At 39.9% G+C, this 26,818-nt stretch overlaps 1 protein-coding gene across 1 annotated transcript in view; it reads left to right on the forward strand.

Annotated features, from left to right (window-relative positions):
* b4galnt4a (beta-1,4-N-acetyl-galactosaminyl transferase 4a) overlaps nt 1-26,818 on the forward strand; it is a 186,680-nt gene that overhangs the window by 107,738 nt on the left and 52,124 nt on the right. Inside the window, exons 4-6 of the mRNA XM_084734443.1 lie at nt 7,607-7,702; nt 10,122-10,212; nt 12,993-13,093. Coding sequence (XP_084590569.1) covers nt 7,607-7,702; nt 10,122-10,212; nt 12,993-13,093 — 288 coding nt within the window. The remainder of the gene's footprint in view (nt 1-7,606; nt 7,703-10,121; nt 10,213-12,992; nt 13,094-26,818) is intronic.

Genomic DNA, 26,818 nt, shown 5'->3' on the forward strand with positions numbered 1-26,818 from the left:
AGACCTGGGGAGGACACACGGAGAAGAAGCGTGATATTTGTCTCTCCTCACTGTGCCTTCAGTCTGTCTTTCTTTCCTCTGTCTGTCTATCCAAAATGCTAAAACAGACAAACAGGAGGCATGAATTCAGTTTCTGTTACAGGCCTCTCATTACAGCTGAAAGAATGATCGACAGCTTTGCTGCAGGAGATGAAGCAAAAAAAAAAAACTCTTCCTCGTGTTCCTCAGTTCGACGTATCCGCTGCAGCCACATCCATCCCCCTCATGTTATATCCCTGGCATGACAGAAGACATGTAATTGTAGGACAGATGGCAGATTATACACACCCTCATTACAGCAGTTGATGAGGCTGGAATCTAGATCATATGAACCTTGTCTTCCATTTTTTTGCTGCTTTCCTCTGTGTGAAATGAGTTCCCTCATTATCTCTCCCTGTATAATCCCCTCTTTCAAACCTCTGTACCTTTGAAAAGCCCCTTTTTCCTCGCTGTCCCTACCTACTTATCCCACTTTCTTTTCTTTCCTCCTTCCTAAATTACTAATGGGCAGAGAATGATAGGAGAAACTCATCTAAATGCCTTGTAGAAATTCAGATGGAGAGATTTCATAAAATGTGCTCAAGCAGTAACATTCCTGTTATAGCCACAGAGGGAATAACTTACATGCAACATGTATCATTTGATCATTCATTCAGCGCTCAGCATTCAATGCAGCAGCTCCGTAAAACCGCAGTACAGTGTATGTTATGATGTATGATGTATCAACAGTGAGCTTTAATGCCGTCTCTCCTGCAGTATATGCCGCGGGGGAGCGAGCTGAGAAGTATTGTATATACCACGGTGTGCCTTTGCCAGGAACATCATGTCTCACTTTTCTTATCCAAAGGGGATTTACAGTGTCAGTTGGTGCGATTGCTCGTCAGTGGGTGCGCCGAGCGGCCATTTGTCAGTGCCTCGCTGCCAGCGGGAACGCAGAAGGCTGCACCAGATTTTTGGGAATGGGAGACAGCCTCCCGGAGGAGAGAGGAGGAGAAACGAGAGAGTCTGATTTGTGCTCCGGTTGATAGTGCGACCAGATGGGTGAGACAGAGCAGATATCAGGGTGGAGAGCATTGGAGACAGAGACACACTGAGACAAGCTCACAGAAGATGTGGGAATGCGGAGGAAATGTGTGGTCTGAGGCACATAGGCAAGTCAGTGACATTGCTGTTTAGAGCGGCCTCTTTTTTTAAAAAATATTTTTGGTCAGACATTTACAACAAAACAATAGTAACATCACATGAATAACTTATGTCTTCTTTCAGACTCTGTCCAGTCTTTTTTCCTTTCATTTAAACAACTGAAAGAAAATAAAAAGCCCGACCATCAACACAGAACACATTCATGAACATAACACTTTAGAAAAGTCTACATAGTACAAATACCATGTATGCGCTCGACATAAGTAGTATCAAACTTGCAACTGAATTGAACTGAACTGAATTTACTGAATAGATCTTGCCTTCCAGCCACTCTATTAGTAAGCTGCCTGTAAGTTGAGTTATCCCACACCGTGTCATGAAGTTAAATGATTGAAATGATGATTATTTCATTCCACATATTGGTCCAAGAACCACCGGCACAAACAGATGTGTTGTTAAATGGTCTGTTTGATGTAGGAGAATTGTTGCTTTCACCAGTTTTTTGGTGTTTTGAATTTTCTGTAAAATACAAACACGAAATGAAATTATGAAAGGGCCAAGACCTGTTGTAGGAGTCGTGTGCAGTTAGCCTGATGTCAACCTCAGATTTTCACAAACAACTGTAGATTTCAGTACTTTGAGGAGATTTTGAGTTCAAATATAAATCACACTTAAGTATGTCGACATTATCCTGTGTGACTGCATTTCAAATTGCAATTTAAAATCCAAACTTACACATAAAGTCTATCATTATTGATTTACATTGGCTGTTATTGGCCTTATCTTTCAGGTTTATGAAATCATTGTCAGTGCAACATCACCTTGCTTTGTAACCCATTTTCATATCGAACCATTAATTCTTTAGTTCAGTGACAGTACAACCTTCTGGTGACACGACATTTAACAGAGCTTGTTTTTCCCATATTAAATTAGACATTCCTTTATGGTTCTCTGGACTTAACTTGTGAAGTTCTTCTTTTTACTCTTTGATGCCATTTTCAATTGTTTCCTGACTCAGCTTCTTTCCTGTGCACTTGTCATTTCCCCTTTTCCTTTGTTTTCTCTTTTCTTGCTTCACTCCTCATATTTGATAGGTGGCATTAATTGTTTCCTCCGTCTGTGCGTCCTCCCCTCCTATTGGTAGTCACAGCTATAGGTGCTCTGTTGCTTTGAAACTGTGGCAGTTTAAGACTATATATAGGCCAGTTGTTACGTCTACCTTCAGAGTGTGATAAGAGTAAGGAAGAGGTGGATGAAGATAAAGATGACAGGGAAGAACAAAGTGTTACTGACAAGAGAGACTGACAACAACAGACAAATGGGCAAAAAGATGAAAATGTGACACTGTACAGGGCACAAACCGACTAAATATCCAAGCCCCGTCAAATTAATTTCAAAGTCATTGAGATATTAAAAAACAAAACAATCTGCAGTCATCTTCTCCAAGATTAAAAAAACAAAACATAGCTTTGACACTTGACTGATGAGCTAATGATTAATATTAATATTTGTATCTATTAAATGTATTGGAATGGTTATGGGTGCACATTATATCACTAATTTATTAGTCAGTAATTTCTTCAAATGTATGTTATATGTATATATATGTTTATTATTATTAATTATTATTACAGGCTTTGCAGTTGGTTCTTTTCCTTCTTAAAGTTTTCTCAGCTTGTGTTTTTTTTTATTTTGCTGGTGGGTATCAGGAAGACACAGAGGTCTGTCTCTGGTTTTGGATTATGCAGAATATGAGAGTGAAAGAAGAAAGCAGCAGCAGTCATTCTGTCTCCTCTTTAGCCAAGCAGTGAATGTGAACTGACGAGGTTGCAAAAAAAGCTGTCATTTGAAAAGACACAACCTGCCACATCCTAACAAGTAAACCCCCCCCAGAAAACGCCACAAGCTCACTATCTTTGTGCAAACCGGTAATGTGAGCGTCGTTTTATTCCACACTCCAAACCAAGAGATCGGGAGGGAGACTAAAAAATGAGATAGAGAGAGACAGCACAGGGGACTGACAGCCGACAGCTGAGCTTGGGGGAAACTGCAGACTGGACTGAAGAGAAATCGACAGCACGTGGACAGAGATGGAGGGATGGAGAGGCAGAAATAGAGAGGTCAGAGGGAAGAGGAGACAGCATTAGGGATAGTCGCACTGAGGGCTTTGAGAGGGGGAGACAGAAGCAGCACTTGCATAAAAAAAAAAAAAAAAATGACATAACAGCAGTGAGGCAAAGGCAGTTTAGCAGTCAGGGGAGCAAAAGGGATAACAGGGTGAGTTTAAGATGGAGAGAGTGAAAAAACAACAACTTCCTTCTTTTACCCTTCCACATCCTGTTAAGGCCAGAGCACAGACAGACCTCTTGCAGTTCTGTCACCCACAAAATAGAACCAATTATACGCAAACACCCCTCAGCAGAAAGCCGACTTTACAGCCTGTGGCCACTCCAGGGCTACACAGGGATATATGTGTGTGAATAATTAGAGACTTTTAAAGCTTCCCTCTTATTGCTGTTTGACAAGAGGAGGGGTGAGGAGGAGGGAGCCTGGCCGAAAAAGGTTTGCTTTTAAAACCCACAGGAAATCTATTAAAAGCTTTACATAAGGCATATTTACACAGGGACTCGTCCTGTCTGCTAAATCCCTCTAACCTTGCTGTGCCACTCCTTTTTTTTCAACATCAGACATTCTTGCTCATCTTTTTGACTCCCCACTTTTCTCTGATTTGCTTCTGCCAATCTTGCAAATCCCTGTCTCTTTGTCTTTCTGTTTTTCATTTGTGGCAGTCTTTTCTTGAAGCAAAAAAAAACCCTGCATATAAAGAAAGATCTTAAATCAGAAGTCCCACTGCTTTGGACTGACATGTTTGCACAACAAAAAAATTCTCATGGTTAATGCATGAACTGTAATTGCCGCGCTGCTGTCAGTGTGCGGGGCACGTAGCTGACCGTGCAGAGCCGAGAGAGAAATGAAAAGGACCACTTCGGGTCAGGCCATCTGTTAGAATATGCCTGTGCGGATGCTGAAGGAGCATGACACCCTCCATCATCGTGTTCCTGCTTTAAACGTAGACATGGATCCAGAGTAGCAGTCACCCTGAAAAGCTTTCCTGTCTCACCCCTCTAATCCCTCTGATGACAATACAACAACAGGATTTGCGACTCTGTGTTTTTTGCCATGAGGTCACTCTCGCTCTCCTGATTGATTGATTTGACAGCTCACACTTGTTGACTACACAGCTAGCAGCTACTCTACACACACACACACACACACAGAAAGGCTACCTTCAAATGAAATGGGGCCAAAGCAGTAACGCCAGCTTTTGCTTTGATCCAGCCAGGAAACCCCACTGCATCGTTTCATAGTCGTTTGGTGAAAGTCGGCTTTCTGCTCAAGTTCTGTGTGATGTTCTAAATATCTGTGGCAGCATTACAGTGGCAGCCTGCTGGGACTGCTAGTCACGCTTTAAGAGGATGGCATATGTGTGCATGCAGTGTGTGATTGCAGTCGGCCGATCATCCGGTATGAAAAGTTGAGAGTTTGCAGGTCATTAAAACACCTCCTGAGGCTTGACACTGAGCTGCTGTGCATGTGTGAGTTTGTGTGGAGACGTGTAACCATGGATCTGCACATGTAGTTGCATCTCTAACTTCTACCATCTGCCCTTATACCACACTTAATGATATGGTATGGTTTATCAGGGTTTGTACAGGTACTAGAAATCATTGAAAACACTTAGACTTTAAAGCTACTGCAAGGAACTTTCATATTGTGTTCATTTTGGAGGCTCATTTGGACAAAAGTGGTAGTGTCTCCATCACCATAAGATAAAATAAGATAAAAATTTTATTAATCCCCGGAGGGAAATTCAGCTGTCATAGCAGCAACAACAGCAATGAGAATGAAACACAGGTAAGGAACAATTAAAGAGTAGAACTGCAGGCAAAACCAAGTTAATACAATAACAATACAATAGAATAATAAAGAATAATACAATAAAGTGGAATAGAATAATAGTAATAAAAAAGAAGATAAGAATATAAATAATAAATAGAGTAAGGTAAAACTGGCCATGGAAATCTACACTGGGTCTCTGAATGTGTGACTTGTGAGCAGAAATATGTATAGACATCAAATGTACATTCTTTCAATAAAAAGTATATGGTTAAGTATATAAATGAGTGAATATATGTATTTAAATTACATTTATTTATTCTGACTGAATAGTTTGCTTTTTAGATAAAGAAATAAAATAAATGTTTGTCAGCTTGTTCCATAGCACTCTGTTCTGAGTTTTCTAAGTGACCTTACTAAAAAGGCTCAGGATTACAAAAATTCTGACAAAAAATACTTTATTTGTAAATGAAGAAGTGCACCAGGGGGTCGAGGGCCACTGCACTCCTGCATCTCCTGCTCTGGCTGCCCATTCTTCATCTCCTCATCCTCATCCTCGTTTCTTCCCCCTATCATCCCTCCTCCATCACACTAACACTACTCTTGGTGGAGAAAACAGAATCACATAGCGTTTCTGAATGTTTGATAACACATGCACAAAATTACGCAACCAGCATCAGGCTCTGACAGAAGTACACATACCTTTTTCTCCCCGGGTCGGGCCGAAATCACGGTCAGATATAATATCTTGTTCATTTTGTATGTTATATAGATCATTGTTGTTTAATCCTTGTTTTTCTGGATCCCAATAAACACATAGAAACAAACACTACAGCTGCTCCAGCTGTCATGATGACTGATCTGTTCAAGATGATCTGACAGCTGTGATTCTGTCATCAGGTCTATTGAGATTTATTAGGCTTTATAATTATGATAATATTTCCTTATTTGTTATTAGTGAGAATAATCTTAGACACACACACACACACACACAGTTTATTTCAATCTGTACACTTTATTGCTGAGAGAAAATATGTTCAAAGGACGCTTTACTAGTCCACACTTGTGCAGATGGACCTACTACACCACAGACTTTGCACTTTAACCAGGGTTTAGCAAGTCTGTGGTGAAAGTGGTTTCAACTATAGTGTGCTGTGCCAAGATCTGAAACGCGCGTGGCCACACCTTCATTTTTAGACCTCCCACCCATGGGTGCACAGACTAGGTGCAAGTTAATTTGTTCTCTTGCAAATGTGGTAAAAGTGCACCAGTGTAAAATAGCAATTCCACCTGCATCACCAGCTCCATCTGCTTAGACAGGGCCTCCTGTGTTCTTTTCAGTACCTGTGATAAAATAGAAACTGCTTTGCTATGATTGGTGGAAGCTGCATGACACTACAGTGATTTGACAAGATTGCAAGTTTGTGTAAATTCATGGGGCTTGGTTGAATTTGCTAGTATTGAATATACAATGTATTAGCTAACATATCTTTAAATGACAGTTAATAATGTTAGTGGTTTATGTTCCTTCCTGCAACTAAAAATGTACTAAACATTAGACCAAAGCATAGCTAGCCAACTAGTGGTTAACTGAGTTGGCTACGCTTTACAGATATTTCAGAAAAGTAAACTTCAGACTCTGCTTCATTCACTTCACTTATGACACATTTTCCTTTGATTTCTCACCTTCTGTTGAGTGCTATCACAAAACAGAATTTTGGTTGCTTGTAGCACAATAACATTTGATTTAGTGTGATGAAGAAGTGAAATAATGATTCTAAGTCTATAAATGTATATAAATATGTAATTTACCACAGCTGTAAGGTGCAGGAAAAGCTTGAAATTGCACCTTGAAAATGATGTGTGTCAGGATGCCAAGAATGACAGTGTGCCTATGCCTTGCTTTATACATTTTTTTTACATTGTATTTGACCCAAAAGACATCACTTCCCACTGTAAATTTGTCATGCAAGTCATCAGTTTTCTCTTCTCATATGTGAGCAGACACACATGGTGTGTGTGTGTGTGTGTGTGTGTGTGTGTGTGTGTGTGTGTGTGTGTGAGTGTGAGGAAATGATACCCCAAGGCAGACTGGTTTCACCATCTGTCCTTGCTGTGTCCTGTGATTTCCCTGTGTAATTCAGACAAATGTCAGAGTATGAGCAGGGGATGAGCTCTGACAAACTGCTCCAGACACTCTCAGTCCACCCTCCCCCCTGATACTCCTGACGAGCTCTCTGTCACCTTTTCTTTTTCAGGACAACAGAACATTTGAAACTTCACGTCGCATTCACATGTTTCAGCAAGAATTTAGTTCTGGTGCATGGAGGAGAGGAAATTACATACATTCCAGCACATGAATATGTCTACAGAAGCCAGTGCAAATGGCAATCACACAGTCAAGATATGCACTCCTGTAGCTGAAGAATTGAAGCGTAATCGGCGCACTTAATAGGAAATGTGATACTGTTGTTACTGCACTATGCACTGTGCACTAACCTCTAATCTTCTCTGTGTGTGTTGGCAGTATAAAGGCCAGGCCAACCTGCATGTGTTCGAGGACTGGTGTGGCTCATCTATTGCCCAACTCAGAAAGAACCTGCACTTCCCTCTCTACCCTCATGTAAGCATTACAGAGCAGACAGAATGACTGTCTGTTACTATTCTGTATTTTTTGTGGTTAAACATATGTATTAAAATTAATAGTACATTAAAATGGACTGTTCACAAAGCCTCTACCTACTTAGTTGCTGTTGCTACACCTTACTGGCTCTCCTGCAGTTTACAATTACAATTTTGGCACATTTACCACTAGACATTTTTATTAATTTTTGAAAAGTGGGTCCTTAATTTCAGACTGAGGTAGACAGAAGCAGGATTTGTTAGTTGAAATGATAACTGTCACAAGCACATTTTATCCATTAAACAGCTAGCTGAGTGTTTATTGCTTACATGTTTAAAACAGGCAGCTATGGAGGGCCTTGCCACAGATATTTATTGGTGTTTACAGTAGCCAATAGCGCTGTGTGCCAAGCCCCCTACCATCCAGCCAAAACAGTCCATGGATTTAGTAAGGGGAGTTGCCCTATCAGCTGACTCTTCCCTGACTTAGAGCTCCCAGTGAATAAGGCCAGACCGGGACCAAAACAACCTCTGAGACCGAAGGATGCCAATTTGACAATACGGAATAGTTACGGCTAACCAAGTAAACAGTAGTTAGCAGTTAGCTAACTTAATTTAGCATGAAGTAAAGGTATCTTTCCATCACAAAATTCCATAATCAACCTTGGTACTGTATTCCCTATCAGTCTCAGAGGCTGTATTCGTTCTGGTGACTGGTCGTGTTTACTGAGAGGCTGTCGCCTGCTAACAGTAGCTAACAGTTATGGTTAGCTACTTTAACAACAAGTAAGCAGCTAAAGCTAGCATTATTTTGTCCATGGGGAAACTTTGTAATTAAATCACGGAAAGTTGAAGGTGTGCAGCTGCAGGACATCAGAAGAAAAGACTGAAAATAATTTATTCATAAAATATGATCCAGTTTCACGTAAACCAGTAAATGATGTTGTAAAGTTGTGCTTTAGTACAGTCGGTCTGCCCAATGAATGCACTCTCCTTCTGTGGTCCAGTGGCATCATAACAGAGAAAGTATTTCACTGGACACAAATTTAGTGTATGCCCCCAAGTGCAGGATGAGTCATCAGCAGTTTTGAACTGAACTCAGAAATGCCAGATACTGGTGTAAATGGGGCATATAATCCAATACATATGCAATAAAAGACACTTAAACATTGATTTTCTTCATGGGGACTTAAAACCAAGCACTGCTACATGAGTTAATTGTAAATGCCATCTGTGGCTGACATGTTAATATTTTAGACTTAGACTCATTTTAAAACCCTGTAAAGAAGCACTTAACTGGCTACATACCATGCTAAAAGACAGAGGCTATTGTGGCATCAGGCAGAAGCATCCCAGCCTCTGCACCATGATTAATTTAGACGACATGGAAATAAAGCAACAGCATTGTTCTTGTAGGTCAGTGCAGAGCTGGTTAGTCCAAGTGTTACAAGTATGATAAGGATAAATGCAAGGTCAGACTCGAAACACAACTGCTTAGCTTACATACATGCAACTTATGTTTTATTTTTTATTTTATTTATGCATTTTTAAACAGAATGTGTAAGTTGTAACGTTACAAGTGGTGTGTTTGGCAAATGGAGTGCTATCAAGGATAACAAGATTGGCTGGGGTTCCTGGCGTGTAAACTTCTGCAAATCTAATTAAGAGCAGGACAGAGCTTCCAACACTAATAGCATCCAGGGCCAGAATACAACATAGTAGATGTGCTATCATTGTTTTTTTTGTTTTGTTTTGTTTTTATGCAAACTGTTACTCCACCAAGTAACGTATTATTGAAGAAACACTACTGCATTTGGTAATAAGATACCAGAGGTTCCCAAACTTTTTTATGTCAAGCACCCCCACAATAGATGCACATAAGACCACGGCCCCCAATTTGCGAGTAATGTGTCTTAGGGCATCTTTTTGCTGGGGTGCCACTTACAATCCATTCATGGATCCCTGTTGGTCCCTGGACCCCAGTTTGCTAACATGCTAACATTTGTACATTTTCCACACTTTTGCTCACACCACTCTTGAAACACTTGTTACAGCCCCATGAACACACCGATTCATTTTCCCTGTTAAAAGCATACTCTTCGTAATATTATTTACAGCGGCTCAATAGTTCTGTTTTCCTATACTATACAGAAGTGTTTGCCACACCCGACAAATCCTGATTTTGTCACCTCAGTCTTTACAGGCAGTCTTTACTTTTCACTGCATAAAAAAGTGTCTCAGGCACCAGCTTAAGGCGTGCATCATTTAAGGGGAAAGTAGCTTAATGCATCTGCTGGTATAGTTTTGTTGGGCAAAACTGAAATCTTGTTCATTCACACAAAAAGGTGTAAGTTAACCTCTGATTTGTTAATGCAGCTGCTGCATCTGTGATTTGAATGTATTTCTGTTTCTTCCTGCAGACCAGAACCACAGTGAAGAAGCTGGCAGTGGCTCCAAAGTGGAAAAACTACGGCCTGAGAATATTTGGCTTCCTTCACCCTTACAGAGATGGTAACTAGCCCGTCTTATTAGCGAGTCCTTCCTCTGAGGCTGTGAAGGCCTTGGAGCATGTGTCCTTTATAAGAGTAGACAATTTCCACAGCCCTCTTAATCCAACCACTTGAGAGCCACTAATATAGTGGATATTCACATTTTTATTAGGGCTGAATGCCAGCGATCTCACAGCTAAATCTCATTGCAGCACCCTCATAGCCGTAACCTTGAGCCCTGTTGCCATGGGAACTGAAAAGCCTTAACACCCAAGTGCCCTTATACAAATTGCAGAATATGAAGTTATTAATTAGATTACCGTCCATTTAATTCTCCTATGTAGCTTTTGCTGGTTGTATAGCTCTCCCCCCGCTGATGGCTCAAAGGTCATAGTATCCTCAGGACTCTGACAAACGCTCTAACAAGTGCCCTTCACCTCACACTGCCAGACGCAACCTTCCGGATGCTGTTGTAGATTGACTGAGTGTTAAATAGCCTGAGTGAGCTGCATTGTGGTAAAAATCCTTGGTTGTTTTCCAGATTACTGATTAAAATGACTCAAGACCACTCAGTGTCACATGACCTCCATTTTATCCCGAGGCCATCCTTGAAAATGCAGCTCCTGCTTTACTCTGATTCAAGTATATGTGGCTTACACTTAAAATTTAACCAGGTGACATTTGCATTTTATATGTAGTGTAAAATGTGTCTCTTTGGAAACATATTTTTAGAATGATTTTCCACATATGCTAAAAATGTGCAATTTAAACCATTATCAGAAACCTCATTGTGTGACTTTAACTATATATAGCTACATTATACCTGACTTTTCTTTATTCTCATCTGTGTTTTGTCCTATTTTAATTTTAACTTGCCTGTAACTCGCCATCATTGTAAATAAGGGCAACCTCAGTAATCTGAGTTTAAATAAAGGTTTGAATCAGTGAATTCCTCTATACTATAAAAAAAATAAATAAATAATAAAAATCTACTTTTACTACATACATGTACAGTTGAAACCTTTTGTACTGATCATGTCTGTCTGTGTCAAATTGATCTCTTTAAGCAGATGATTATTATAATATTTTTTTCTTTTTCACGATTTCTCATGCAGATTTCCATCTAATTGACATTTGTACTGTATGTATTACATGAGTATAAAGTAATGAAATGGACAGCTTTGCTATTTGCTGAAGTTTATCGAGTGTTTTAAAATACAAAACAGCTGTTTCAAACGCTTTTTAAATTACTGTATAAATTAAATTTCTTTACTGTGTATAATTCCAATACAGTATAATACAGTGCTATACTGTATATGAAAAATGTAGTATGTCATAAGCTTTGAGGAAACCATGTTTTCTATTGAGAGAAAATTACTTTCTTTTTCCCTCATGATTTCAACATGCGTGCAGCAGCAGCAGCTGCAGGCGGTCAGCGAGAACTGGAAAGCAAAGTACAGTATTTAGGGGCATACAATAGAAAAATAGAATTACCATAGTTCACCGTTTTGTACCATGTGTTGCCATGCATGAAAAGACCCAAAGTGCACACTGTAAGACGACCTGCCAGACAGAGGTCAGACAAAAATATCCTATCCTATCACCTTTTATCATGAGTGCTGACTTGGGTTAAACATTGACGGGTGGCAAAAATTGTATGTAACCTTAGATGATGTCATGAGGTGAGGAAACTCATGCTCCACATGGTTAAGGCTGTTTTTGGTAGTTATCACTGTAACTGCCTGCAGACACAGGGAAGGGTCCCTGCTGGTAAATTTTTGCAGCTGCAAACAAAATAAAATGAAAACAAAAATTTTGCAATCAGTCCACTTCCTTGATGCACAGGCTACATGGTTATTCAGATTCAGTGATTATCATGATTACATGTTACCTTTCCAGATCTGCCACTGTGAACCGTTGCCTGGAGACCTCTGGTTTTAGGCTTTTTAAATTTACATTTACTGTAGTACATTTACTATATTTAGCACACCACCATGATGGCAGCGAACACAACACACAGTCTTTGAGTTACTATTACGCTGCAGCCTGAGCTTACCTACACACATCTACACTACAGCTGAATAAAGTTAGACTTAACTACCTTTAGTAACATGAACCACTTCTCCGTGGCAGTGTTCTGGTACGTCCCTCACACACTGGTAGAGACTCACTGACACTTCCCACAACAAACCTGCTACAGTGTCACATACACAGTTAACCCACAAGGAAGGAGGGGCTCGGCCAGTAACACATAAGAGCAACAAAACACCCACTACGGCTCATCATGTAAATTCAGTGTTAAAAGTCATACACCATGTGTAACGAAATTGTGGTTCTTTCAAATGTCAATGGAATTTATTATATTTGTGCTTCTTCCTGATTTGCATCAGGATTGGAGGGGGCATTGCACCCCTGTCTTTAACTTTGGGGCAGCATAAAACCCAATGCCCCCCATAGATGGTGCCTTTTATATTTTAAGATAACATTTGCTCTTTTGCTTTCCATACTTCTGTATTCCTGGTTTACATCTTAGCACAAGTGTTCATCTCTTATTCACACAGTTGTTGCATATGGAGTGGAAATTCAGTTTCAGTAGCACTCTTAATATCAATGTGGCCAAATGTGTTATCTCTGGCCACTGCCAGAGGCAGTCTGGGCATCAGATTTTAGGTATATTTTTACACCCAAGAATCTATTTTTACAAGGACATGCCCCATCTGATCTTAGTCTGAGTGTGGTTATCTGGGATCACACATATCTACTTCCACCAACACACACTTTGATCATGTTTTTCTCCTTCAGGTGATTTCCAGTTCTCGGTATCGTCTGATGATAACTCTGAGTTCTGGCTGAGTCCTGATGAGAGCCCTCTCAACGCCAGGCTGCTGGTCTATGTAGGACAGGTAAGCACCGAGCTGTGCTTCACTCTTGTATAATACCTAAACCTCAGAGAGAGTCACTGCACTAAAAAGTCAGCAAATTCACCAAGTACACGTTTCCAAGACTGTGAATACAGTCCCTGGTTTTAACTAATATTGCCTAGCAACAAGCTTTTACAGCAGGAAGATAGTGAATCACCTGGGGCCCAAATAGACTCCAACTCCTCAATGTCATGACTTAAATAGCAAAAAACACTTTGTATAATATATACAGTACCTCTGGGAAAGAAGCACTTCCACAGTGCTATATGTGCAGGGAAGTCAAACCCTTATCATTAGACTTCATAGTGACTTTATTATCTGATATGATATTCAGGCCGAGGGTGACTCATAGCGCTAAATAGCATCTAATGGATTCACTTCCTTTCATAGACAATCTTGCACATAATGACAGACTGGATATGCAAAAAGTATTCTCTTGCAATGTAGTTATTAATGGGATTGTAAGGTCAGAAGCTGTTAGACTAATGTTGCTATAATCTGACATCCGTGCTTGGCAGAGCCATCCCAATGCATTAGAGAAGTAAGCACCTGCTTAGGACCCCAGTGGTCACCAGGGCCCCTTCAAGTGAAATCTTCCACATGAGAGCTGTATATTAGGCCTATTTTATGTTAATGGTAATCATACAAAAATGCAATATATTATTAATGGGCTGGCAGCTAATACTACTGGTTTAATCAATTCCTGCTGCATCTGTCAGAGTTGGTGTCATGTTCATGTGCATTGTAACAAACCTTAAGTGCATTTTGTCTGTTTCAACCAAGAGGCCCACATTTCATTGGATCATGTCAGCAGATAGATTTGATTTGACAGGTGCTGCAGTAACTGTTAAATCGATTATTGTGCTGCTAAAGTACACTATGATATAATGGTAAAAAAAAAGTTCAACATGATGGCGCCTTCAAAACAAAAGAAGGCTGCCCAGAGAAAAATGTGTCCAATAACAGCCAATAACATAATAAGCAATCTTTCTGTCTCTGTTTCTTTCTCTCTCTCTCTCTCTCCCTCTCTCTCTGTCTCTGATATCAAAAGTATCCACACATGTGCAATCGTTATGTGGCTCCTTTTATGTCTTATTTTTGGAGCGATCATGTCTGCTTATTGTGTGTGTGCGTGAGGATGTTGGTGAGACCTTTGATTTAAAAGAGATGTCTAATATATTTACTGTAAAAAATCATCATCAGAGATTACTGAAACATGCCAAGTTGAAGTACTTGCTTCTCTGACAACAACGCTGCAACTAGTTTATTCTCCTTTGAAATTTCTGTTCCGGTCTGTGACTTGTGTTGTTATTCTTTGGTGTAAATGTCTGCATATTAAATTGAATGTCTGGCAGGCAGTAAGGCAGATGGTCACTGTATTTTCTGAGCCGTGGCTTTTGTGCTCAGGACAACGGGCTTAGCTTTATATCGACTGACAACTGACAGTTATAAACGGCTGATCAACTTACAGTGTAGGACTCAACGTTGCTTGATATTGTTACAAAATCGTGCCTGTCTTGCACTCATACAGTATCCTGCAGATTGCCTGAGCTTCCTTGAATCTGAGGAGGAGGGGACGGGGTAAACAACTTACTTCAACCATAGATCATATGTTAAATAAGATTTCAACCTATTTCATATACCATCTCTATGGTTCCAACTTGCCATTTGGGCTGCTGTGCTCATTTTTGGATGTGTGGTTTTTACGTATTGGTCCTTTAAGGGCAAAATTCTCTATGGATATTCATTAAATGAAGGCACGTTTAGTACAAATGTGTGTTTTGTGTATTAATGTCATGCAAGGATTGTGCACACTTTATAGATAGCAGGAATGTTATTGCCACGTAGTACAATATTAAAGGGTTGTTATGATGTCCCCATAAAACAAATATAGTTTTATATAGCTATATACAGTGTAGAGTGATATATAGTGTACAGTTTAATTTCATAGTTCTTGGCTCCAGGCAAAGTAGGAGGGCCTCCTCTTGTCTTGAGCTGGGCCTGATGCTGTGACAGTTGCCATTAGTAAGAACACTGGGTCCTGACCAGTCAAAGACATAAGCCTTTCATTCTGCCGGTGTTGCACCTTACACCAACAGGAGGGACACTGAGCGGTTTGACCATGTTCGTCTTTAGTAATCACCCGCTCACCTCGTGTCACCATCCCAACACTCAGGCTATCACTCACCTCCAACACACAGCTCAGAATACAAGAGACTTAAATCCTCCTGTAGAACACACTGTGAAAAATCGTTTCCTTTCCCCATCTATCCTTGAAGTACCCTCTGCCCGCAATCGAATAAAAGTCAAGCTGTGCTGCTACTGCCTTCACTAATAAAGTTTTCTCGGTGAAACCTTCTTAAATTTTTAAGAAGGAAAAGATGCATGAGGTTGCACAGTGTTTGAACTGCACTGTGTGAGTGCTCTGGGCAAATGTGTGTTAGGAGCAAAGGTCCAGCGATGGAGCCATCTGTATTCCAACAGGATGTGAGATGCCACCAGGTTCCATGGGAGCTGAGATTAATTAGCTGGCAGCGAATATTGATGTGACATTTAGCAGCGGAGAAATATCATCTAGGTAATGGCAGGGGAGCAGTGCTGTGGCCAGGGATCATTCATTCTGCCACTGGCTGACAGACAGGCCTTGCTGCCTCCCCCGTCTTCAGAGACACATTGTGTTTCACAGATAAAAATCTAACTCTCTGCTCTGTCCCTCATTATGTGAGCCATCTGTCTGCATGAGTTTAGGGGGAGACAAGTCTAACAAGAAAATAATGTAATTTTCTTATTGTTAAAGTGGCTGCAAGGAACTCTCATATTGTGTTGATTTTGGAGTCTCCTGTGGACAAAAGTGGAAGTGTTTCCGTCACCATAAGCACAAAATATAATGTCAAAAATAAGAAACATGCTTCTGTTTTAACTGGCTAACGTAATTTTGCCTTTGGAAATGTAAACATGGGCTCTTTTGGTCTGTATGTAGTTTCACATGATTTTAAGCACAGTTTGACTGGGATTAATGGTGCTGTTATACACTCATGTAGGTCATATAGAGGCATCAGTATTAAATTTGACTGTTTACCCATAATAACTCGTAGAAAATGTCTTGTAGTATGCTGTTATTGCTGTTTCCTGCTAGCTGATGCTAGATGGTATAACTTCGGGAAAAACACAGGACACATACGTGAATAAAACCTTAATATTACCTCATCCATGAACATTATTTCCTGTGTTAAACAGTCATGACAGACAGATTTTCTTCAGCTATAATGGCTGTTTAAAAGTGAAGATAACACCTCCCATGATCCCATGCTGCTTCTTAAAAATATGTCTTTTGTTATTGTTTAAATGTGAGAGAGAGACCCTTAGTAGCCTGACTTACATACTGTTCGTTTCAGCAATGATTTTTTTTGAAAGAGGGCATGATATATTGTTTACATTTCTTGCACAGCTTATATAAGTATTTCATATCCAGTACATGCTGACGTCCTTTGCACATCACATCACAGATTTTCTGCCCAAAGCAGGTAATGTAGTGCTCTGCAAATCTGAAAAGAAGGCTTGCTGCCAAGCCTGCTTTTAAGACCTTTACCTCTTAAGAGGTCTAAAACTTTACTTTCCCCTTTTATGTGCTGTTTAAATCCTCCTAATAACTCATATCTATTAATAAAATCGAGATGATCATATCTAGTACTTATATCTGTTTTAAATTAATACATTGAATATATAATAATTAAGTGAACACATTATGCTACAGCCATCTGTCTCGTGGAGTATTATAAAACCCATAAACTGACACATTTACTGCCGTCTCTCTTTGCATAAGACTGATTGAGAACAGTCAGTCCTCTTTGCATTTCCCTTGTTGCAAATGAACTAAAAATAAGTCCAAGTAAAATATACATCATGTCTGTATATTCTAAATACATACAGCCATACATAAATATAATAAAGCCCAATAAAGAATTTTCAAAGCAATGACTTGAGTGCAGCATGGACTAGGATGTGAGAGGGATCTCATTTATTTGACTGAGCTCGAGGTTCAGGAGTGGAAACCCCAATGGTTTGGGAAAATATCCTTTAAAATTTCATGAGGTGTTTCGGCAGCTCCTGGAGTCATTCCAAGACACCGAAGGAGAAGGTATCTAAATTTTATAAGCAATGAGTCAAATCTGACCCCCCTGGCATAATGTTTGTGTAGGAAACCTTGGTAGCAGAAGCTTGCACAGAGATACTCTGTGGTCAGACTTTAAAATCATCGGCATGTGTGCCTGTCCCAGTGTCTGATGAGATGTACAGTTTCCTATCTTTGCTCATCCTAATGGCCTGGCTGCAATTCCTGTTCTGTTCCTGACCTGACTCACTGCTCTAAAATACACATCATATTGTGAAGGATTGTTACTTAATGTCGGTGGTCACAGCAGTGTCATCCTCCATGGTGAACTAGATATATATGGAATGTGCTGCCATGAGACTTTTACTTGTGATTGCACGAGAAGCAGGGAGCTGAAGCGTTACCTTGGTGTTTCTGTGGAAACCGCTGTCAGCATTTCGTGGCCAGCTTTTCCAATGATGTACCAGATATGTATCTCCTGATTCCTCTGCAGGACATCTTAATAACAAGATGACGTCATCTACTGAGGTCCGTTTCTGTCTTTCTCTCTCTCTCTCACACACACACACACAGATAGAAAAGTTATCTTCAAAAGACCTTTCTGTTCTCATGCAGATATTTTCAAACACACACTTCCACACAGACACAGAAAGGCAAAATTGACGTTGAGTTCTGGCTGCTTCCTCTGTTCCTTATACCTAACCAGCTCGCTCTGGTCAGTGTGAGGGTGTAGGGGAGGGGGTTTCTAATAAGAACACACTCCTCAGTCCTGCTGGGACATTATCTGTGCGCATATGAATGTACTTAATGTGAGTGAGGATCATCCATTGTCCCGTCTTGGCATTAATCATATTTTTTGCCCACAGCTAATCTGTAATGAGATTTTGCTTCAATCAGAATGTCCAGACAGCTCCCGCAGAGCTTCCCACAGAACCAGACCAGGGCTCGTCTGATATTGAAAGAGCCTTAGGAGGACGGGTGAGGAAATAATCAATTCTTAGATGAATCCCGATTCTCTCCTGAAGGATTGTGTCTTGATGCAGAAAAGTTGGAAATTTAAAAGGCACTTCTTGACATTATATTTCGCCTATATTTTCCTTTCGACTGTTGGAAATGCAAGATGTAAAGTGTGTGTCACTGCTTTGTGTTTGCATTTGTTTACAGCTGAACCAAGTGCTTGGTGAAAAGTAACGGATGTAAACATGTGAGCCTTGTTCATGTTTAGGATGGATACAACTGAACCACCACCCCCTGCTTAAAAGCTAGGGTTCTGGCTCTGAAGGCAAGTTAAAGGAAAAAGTAACCTGGACAAGCACAGTGTGTCTGACTAAACTTCAGTTGATGCTGTATATTCGCTGAAAGGGGTTTGTATCTGTGTATGAGTCGTAAGAAATTATTGATAGTCTTTTAGAAGAAGTAGATGTGTATAACCGTTAAATTGAGCACTATGTTAATGTTGTCTGGCAGGCAGTAGGGCAGCCAGTCTCTGAACTCCAACTCCAGTAGTGTGTGGGCGTTTGTTTTCTGGATAACAGGCTAAGTTTTACATTGACAGACATTTGACAGTTATAAACAGCTGATCAGCTTACAGTGTGGGACTCATTGTCGCTTGTCAATGTCAAGTATAATGTTGTGCTCGTCCTGCGCTTGTGTTGCTTCTGTTCCTGCAGCCTGCAGGCAATGTGCCTCTGCTTCAAGTCTGGGGAGGAGGGGGTGAGGGGAAACAACTTGCTTCAACCATAGATCATATATTAAATAGGGCTTCAACCTATTTATGGCTCCAACTCATTATTTGGACTGCAGTACTCAGTTTTGAATTCTAGGGTTGTACATATTTCTCCGTTAAGTTTCTGCTATTGTATTACGAAAAGATAATGGAAGTAAATTTAGTTTGTTTTAATTATGGATCACTCAACTCTGTTGTGTTTTAAAGTAGCAAAGAAACCCACCGTGAGAAGAAATATGATATATGTAGCGAGAATTTCGATGCATCAATAATCGTTTCATAATTGCATCATAGCTCTCAGAATCAGAATCAAATCAAATCGTGACGTGCCTAGAGATTCACACCTCGTAGTAGCACCAAAGCATGTGTGTGGAAGTTTGCGTTCGTTCAGCTGTGTTGTCCCCTTGATATGATATTTATTTTGTCTGGTTCAGACACAAAAAGGCAAACAGACACACGGGAAACTGGGTCAGGGAGTGTAATCAATCTCGAGACTCGAAAGCAACAGTAGCTGCTCATTGTAACACAGGCAAGACTTTGTCAGTAGTAATATGTTACTTAATATGAGAAGACTTTCACTCCAAAATGATCTGAAAACAAAACACTCACTTTCTGATACTGACTGCTAACCCAGAGAAGGAAAAGCACAGTGTAATAAATGATGGATGCATTCCAATCAGCTGTTTCAACATCAGGATCCTAATATTGTCACTGCTGGCTCACTGTCAACACTGTCATGTCTTACTGAGACACCCTTTGTTAATTTGAGCTGCTCCTCCTATGACAAGTCAAAATGCCTGCTGTGAAAAAGGCCTATTCTGTTTTTTTTCTTTATTACTTTATTGCCAGGTAGCAACATCTGTCCAAAAATAGTAAATAGCATTTTAGAACCATGACAGGCGTATAATCAGTTTCATTCTTTGTTGGGGCTCCAAGTTGAAATTTGCCACCTCCATGCACCCGGTAATCCATTTGGAAAGACATAAAAAAAAACAAACAGGGAAGAAAATGGATGCCCCCAAGATTAAAATTTTAAACCCTCTTTAGATAGGCAATCCATCACAGCGAGCAGCGTGTCTGGCTTTGCTTGTGTTCCTGTTGCAGTTACATTAGTTTGTGCAGAATGCTCCATTCAAACTACTCCAACAGCTGCACAACCACCGATTGATAATGCAGCTTTGACAACGATACAAACAGACATGAGGATAATTGTGACAGATTACCAAACTTAAGGCAGTCTGAAGCATCTGCAGGTTGATTTTATGTCAGACTGAAATGAATGAAAATCTGTAGCTGTTTGAAAGGAGTTAAAAACACAATTCAAAACCCTACACTTCATTCAAGTGGACTCACTTCTCAAGAACACTGTGAACGTGGTCCCTCTTGAAGGAGCAGAGGATTGCTGCTTAATGAGACAAGTGTGCCCAGAGGTCACAGAACTGTTGTTGACTGCGGGTCTGAGTGCACCTGTTTCACTTCTTCTTTTTCACATCAAGTTGATCGCAATTAGACCAGTAACACCAGACACTGTTGTCTGTACTGAGGTCAAAGTTTTGCAATCAGCATGTTTTTCTGAAGCATCTAAGTCAGTTAATGACTGACCTTCTCTCTTATGAATATACTGTATAATCTAGCCTAAAAAGGCACAGGTTAGCCTTTTCAAAGATATGAAAATAGCTGTCTTGTTTTCAATTTTTGGTACACTACAGATGCATTTGTGATCAGTTTTGGAATATTTATCATGTTTTGCTTTTCGGACTCTTGCCTCCTTACAGTGGAAATTGACTATAATAAACTTTTTTTTGCTTTAGCTTATTATAAAGAAAATGTTGACTGCACAGTGTAATTGCTAAAGAATAATGACACCATTTAGACTGTTTCCATATAAGCCCTGCTTTCACTTTGCAAATCTGTTTACTGCAGGCACAAGTCTTCCAAGGAAAATTGTCTTCATTATGTATTTTATACAAATTCACCCTTTCCCTCCTAATGTTTTCTTCTGAAGTTGCTTCCCCCTCCATCCCAACCCCTGCCATAGTTACATGTTTGTGCTTCATTCTGACTCCTACATCGCACTCAAGGAGCCCTGTCTGTCCCTAAATCTCTGTTTGAAAACCACTAATCAGTGACTCCTTTAAAAGTTTGACACTTGAACTTGTATCTTTTTTGCTATCGCTACTGGCATTAATAATGCCAGGATGCACGAAAACAGGACCCTAAAACTGGCACACCTAAATGGAATGCAGCCATAATTAATGTTAGTTACACCTGTGGTTTTCTTGTCATGACAATGCTGATATGCCAACAAGTCTGTCATGTTTACAAACAGTAGTAGGCAGGGGATTATTCCAGTTGAGAGAGTTACAGTGATGCATGAGCAATTACAGTGCACTGAATAATTCCAATCCCTGAATGAGTCAAAGCAGATGAAACACCTCATTAATATTTTTTTATATATTTATATTTTTATTATATAGTTTTTTTATATAAGTTTGGTATCCCTGCATCAGAATCCTTCTCTCGATATTTTCTCCAAATGTCAGGTTTTCTTTTTTTGATTATGAGTTGCATGACTGTAACCAGAAACAGTGTGCAGGTCTCACCTCTCTGGACTTCATACATATCATCTCATGATAATATAAGAGAGAAAATACGAGAAAGAAAATAGCACTCTGAAGTAACATGACAGGTCAGCTGTTTTTCTATTACTTTCCTCTTCTCATATATAGAGAAAAAAAAAGAGTATATAGAAGAAAAGGAGTTGATAGAGGGAGGAGTAATGTCTCCATAGATCCATTACAGTATTTCTTATATTCCTTGACCCTGTTTTGAGTTTCACTTTGCAGTGTTTCAGGGCCAGTGGCCATCTGAAATGAGTTTTCTCGAGGTACCTACATATGTGGGTGAGGTGTGCACACAGACACTGTGTGTGTGTGTGTATGTGTGTGTCTGTGTCTGTGTGAGAGAAGAAAAAAGAGAGAGGTCACGCTAGAGCAAGGCTGGCGTATGTCTGGTTTGTTCGCCTGCTTGAGGTTTTAGAAATTTGGTCCCCAAGTTCCTTGCCTTATTTCTCTGAGGAGACTTAAGTAGAAGCAAAATAAGACAATGTGTCAGTGTGGGGGTGTGTTTAAGCTGTGAAATGAGGTGTGTGTGTGTGTGTGTGTGTGTGTGTGTGTGTGTGTGTGTGTGTGTGTGTGTGTGTGTGTGTGTGTGTGTGTGTTGCCCCTCATGACTCCCCAGCTGCTTGCCTTCTGATTTACCTCCCGCCTACTCTGGTGAGGAGATGGTGCTCTCAATAAGCAATGACTCACCGTTCAATGAGAAACATGTCTGTGTGCATATGTGTTTGTGTCTGTGTGTGAGTGTGTTTGTGTGTGTGTCTCATGTCTATACTGCATGTGCACAAATACATTGGAGAACATCTGCCCCTGTTATGGGAAAACTGAGGTACCACACTGTTACTTGTCCTTATAACAATGTCTTTGATCCTTTTGTTTCTGTACATCTGATTAACCATCAGACAAGGAAGAAAATAAAATAAAACATTCTTTAATTGAAAGGAGGTTTGCTCTTTGACACTCTCCCTCATATGGAACGACATACTTTAACACTCAATTTACTTTTGAATCTAGATCATCCAGAACACTGTAGAAAGAGACTGAACCACTGACAGACTGAAGTGATGGAAATAGATCAGGGTTTCTGCACCTTAAAAAGTCCAAAAAGTCCAAAGTAATAATCTGAATTTTACTACATGTTTTATAAGGTACTTCAGTCCTATCTTTAATGTGTTGTAGGAAGATAATTGGTATTGATCATGCTGTAAGAGCTATAAAACAAAACCAGCATAGACTCCAATTTTCCCTCATAACTTTTTTTTCTTGCAAGCAATAGGTGTTAAATTATATTGATAAAGGGCTGAAATAGTTCTTAAAAAGCCTTAAGTGTAACGTATTGAAACCTTCTGAAACCCTCTGGAAAGACAAAATAAATGTTCAACTATTGTGTGAATTCATAACATTATGCAATCAACTATGCAGTAGTTTATGTTGAGAAAAGTTGTTGCATGAATTTGATTTTGTACCTATATTTGTATATCCTGTCTGTCCTGACTGTGGAGGTCAGGCGTGTAGCTTTTTGAATGTCACTGGTCAGCATAACATTTGGCTTCATGTTCACTCTAAAATGAAGTGAGACCACTTCTTTGTGCTTCCGCTGTAGTTTAATTTCACTTCTGAATTTTTATTTGCTTTGGAAACAGAAATTTAATATTTAAAAACTTAATTTCCTTAGTTGTATAATGACATACATTTTTATTGTATTTAGAGGCAGTGTTCAATAACATGACTTGCTAACATATTTTGCAGTGCTTTCTCTGCTGTGTGATCACCTTTTTTTGGCAGAAAACAGTTTACTCACAGGGAATATATAAACATATAAGTACAGTAACTAGAGACATTTTCAACAGTTCATATTCATTTCATATTCAGTGCAAAGTTTTAAGTCGCAGCTTTTTTTTTCCTCTGCTGTGAAAGGTTTTTATGTTCTGCTGAGGTGTCTATGCCATTTGGGTCTGATTTGTCAAAGTTATTTAACTTCCAGTGAAGGCTGGTTGCTTCTCTGAAGAAACCACCAGCCCTGTGCACTAGAACAGATTTTATTTTAATGATAATTATTTTGAGGGAGACAAGCTTAAATGAGATTCTACTGCTCTCCTTTCTGCTGTCATCCCTGTCACAAGTCAGCCAGGATGAGCCGAACAAAACACGATGAAAACTTAAAGCAGTCTAGGAGTTAAACGAGTTACAGTTTTCATTTATTTATGTGGAAAACAAAAGTGTTACGGTACATGCTCAAGTCAACACACGCATAGCGAAACACAAGTATTGTCTTCTAAACAAGCATAACAATGAGAAGCATAGACAATACAAAAGGAAGCAGTGGGAGTATTGTGACTGATGCAGATAATTAACAAGTGCAGCTTTTACAGGTTGCAGTGTTGGTGTGCTAATGAGCTGACTGCTCTGTAAAAGCCAAATTTTGCAGTGCTCATCATGAGCCAGACTTTAGCATAGCAGCATCAACACTGAGCCACATTATTTTTAACACATAAACACAGCCACCACAAATGATGTTCAGGAGAGGGACTGACAAGTGAAATGGGTTACTAGTTTAGCAAAGGCAAGTTTGCGTGCCGGTGTACCAATAAGTGCACTGCACCCATGCTGGTTTTTGCAAGTTGATTGGATGCTGATATTCCACACAGTCAGTGAGTGGAGTGTTTGGTCTCTTTATGGACAAACGCTTAAACAACAAGTGTGTAAGACTCAAGCATTCAAAAATGAGTACTGCAGTTGAAATACCATGTGGTTGGAGCTGTAGACGGTATATTAAATAGGTTAAATCCCTATTTATTATATGATCTATGGCTGAATTGAGTTGTTTTCCCCCTCCAGATTCAAAGCTCAGCCAGGTTGCGTGCAGGGAAGTTACTTCCTGGCAGACTCCTTTTACATATTGTTCAGTTTAACCATTATAAATATCTAGTCCTTCTAAAAGATTACTCATTTTAATTTATTATTTGGCATTTATTTTAACTCTCATAAATGGGCAAACAAATACAGTTATTCTGGACTGGAACTGATATTTCAAAGGAGAAGATTAGCCACTGGCTGAAGCACAGTTGTCAGAGAAGCCAGTATTTCAGCGTTGCATGTTTCCTTCATCTGTGATAGCATACCATGGTCATTTTATTATTTATTACAGTAAATATATGACATATTTCTCCCTACAGAGGGAGCTATATAAAGTCTGCCTCTGGGGATATGGTGTTAGAAAGCCGTGAACCAAACCTTTGCAGCTTGCTCTTCATCGCTGCTTGAGGCTAACAATTAGAGGCTACAGTAGCCGCTACTAGCACAACATGCCTGATTATCCTATGGAATATATGCAATGTTATAGAAGTGTGATGCTAAATCGATGGTGTACTCTTTTAACAAGGTCTGATGGTCCACAGACTGGCTGATGCATACTATCAAGGCTAATTTAAAACTCAATTTCATTTTGAATGCTGACCCAAGACCATATAAGCAACACATCATTTATGAGTGAGCATGCTCCCCACTCAGCTTCTGTCAACTTTAAATAACTATCACTGAAAAATCAACACAGAGTAATTTGCCGCAATTGTTTGAATGTCAATACACATTTAAATGCATATTGGCTTGAAAGAAAAGTTTTCATCTTTAATGTAAACTTGGTAAATTAAGTTTAGCTGACTGGGCTTAATCTACCTTCCTCGCTTTTTCATTTAAATATCCTCTCTCAGTGATTTAACTTACACCGTCCTTCCTTCTTCTGTGCCGGAGGAGGAGTATGTGAGGAAACTGTTGGTGTGGAAATGTACTACGGCAGCAGCATGCTGTGGGGCTTCAGAGTGAAGGCACAGTAGCACACATTGTGTCCTCCTCCTCTCTGCCAACTGCTTCACAGAGACTCTCAGAGGCTTTAAGACTGCCAGGGGTCTGGTTGGTTTTGGACAGACTTTACTGCCTGTTTTTTGAGTTTTTTTTCCCATAGTAGCTCTCTTCTAATGCCAGAAAATACATTCAGAGGTGCCGTTGTGTAATTGCCATTTCATATGTGTGTGTGCGTCGTTATCTGGAAGGTGTGTGTTACTGCGTGTGCTGCTCTCTGTGAAAACATTGTAGTACCCAGAGTCGGGATCAGCAGCTATTTACAAGCTGAAAGGCTCTTGTGATCTCTCAGCACCACACCCTGCAATGTTTTCGGACCAGTTTGAAACCCAGAAATGTGGCCAGCACAAACAATTAAAGGCATGCCCACTGTGATCTTAGCCTTATTCTCTCATTATGGATCAGCAGCAGCGGGGGCCCTAATTAGCCGCGTTGGCTTGCTGAGGAAATGAATGGGCACTGATTCGGCTGAAATGGGGGCCCCAGGGGTCTTGATGAGCCGACTTCTTAGAGTCGGTATTGGCAGGGAATGGCTCTTTCTGATTTTCCGTCTATTTATGGGCATTAGCTCTCATCTGTTTGCTCAGTTTGCCTGTCAGAACTCGCCTCCTGATTGACTGTCCCTGTTGCTTCGGGGCATATTATCTTGTTTTCCCAATTACTCTTCATTTGCTGTGCTATCATAACCAAGGACACCATCAAGATCTAGCAGCGTCCTTTTCAAACAACCAATCCATTCTCTGAATTAAAAATGAGCTGACGAGGTTCACCATTTGTAATCCTACTTGTTTACAGACAAGGCCCATAGTCAGTGCCTATGCATCATAAATTTGGTGTTTTTGGCTCACAGAGTTGATTTCTAAGATGGATATTTCAGACAAATACTCTTCAGCAGTGGTGGGAAGTAAAAGACATTTACACAAGTACAGTACTTAAGAACACATTTGAGATTCTTGTATTTTACTTGCATATTTCTTAGGGTACTTCATACATTTACTCCACTATTCAGAGGGAAATACTGTACTTCTTACTCTACAATTATTTAATTATTCTAATGCTTTTACTTTTGATCCTTTAAATATTTTATTTTTCTGATACTTTCATGCTTATCTTTTACTTTTTGACCAGACAAGAATGATCCTTCCTAAGTCACGCTCCTTTTTTATGTTCCAATAATAGCTACACTGTGGACCCTCAGCCAACTTTGTCCTTTCCTCTTTCTTGTACTTAGATGTGCTATGTGCTCGGCTTGTCTGTGTTGAAATGAAAACCAAATTTTGAAGATGGTTAAATATATACATGCGCAAAAGTAGAAGGTTGACTGAGATTCCTGAAGGGGCAGGACTGAGGAGAGGTCAATTGTCAAGCAGGGTAACCACAAGATACAAGTGAAT

Source organism: Lutjanus erythropterus, chromosome 13 (genome assembly GCF_056507025.1).
Source record: "Lutjanus erythropterus isolate fLutEry1 chromosome 13, fLutEry1.hap2, whole genome shotgun sequence".
NCBI lineage: Eukaryota > Metazoa > Chordata > Actinopteri > Lutjaniformes > Lutjanidae > Lutjanus > Lutjanus erythropterus.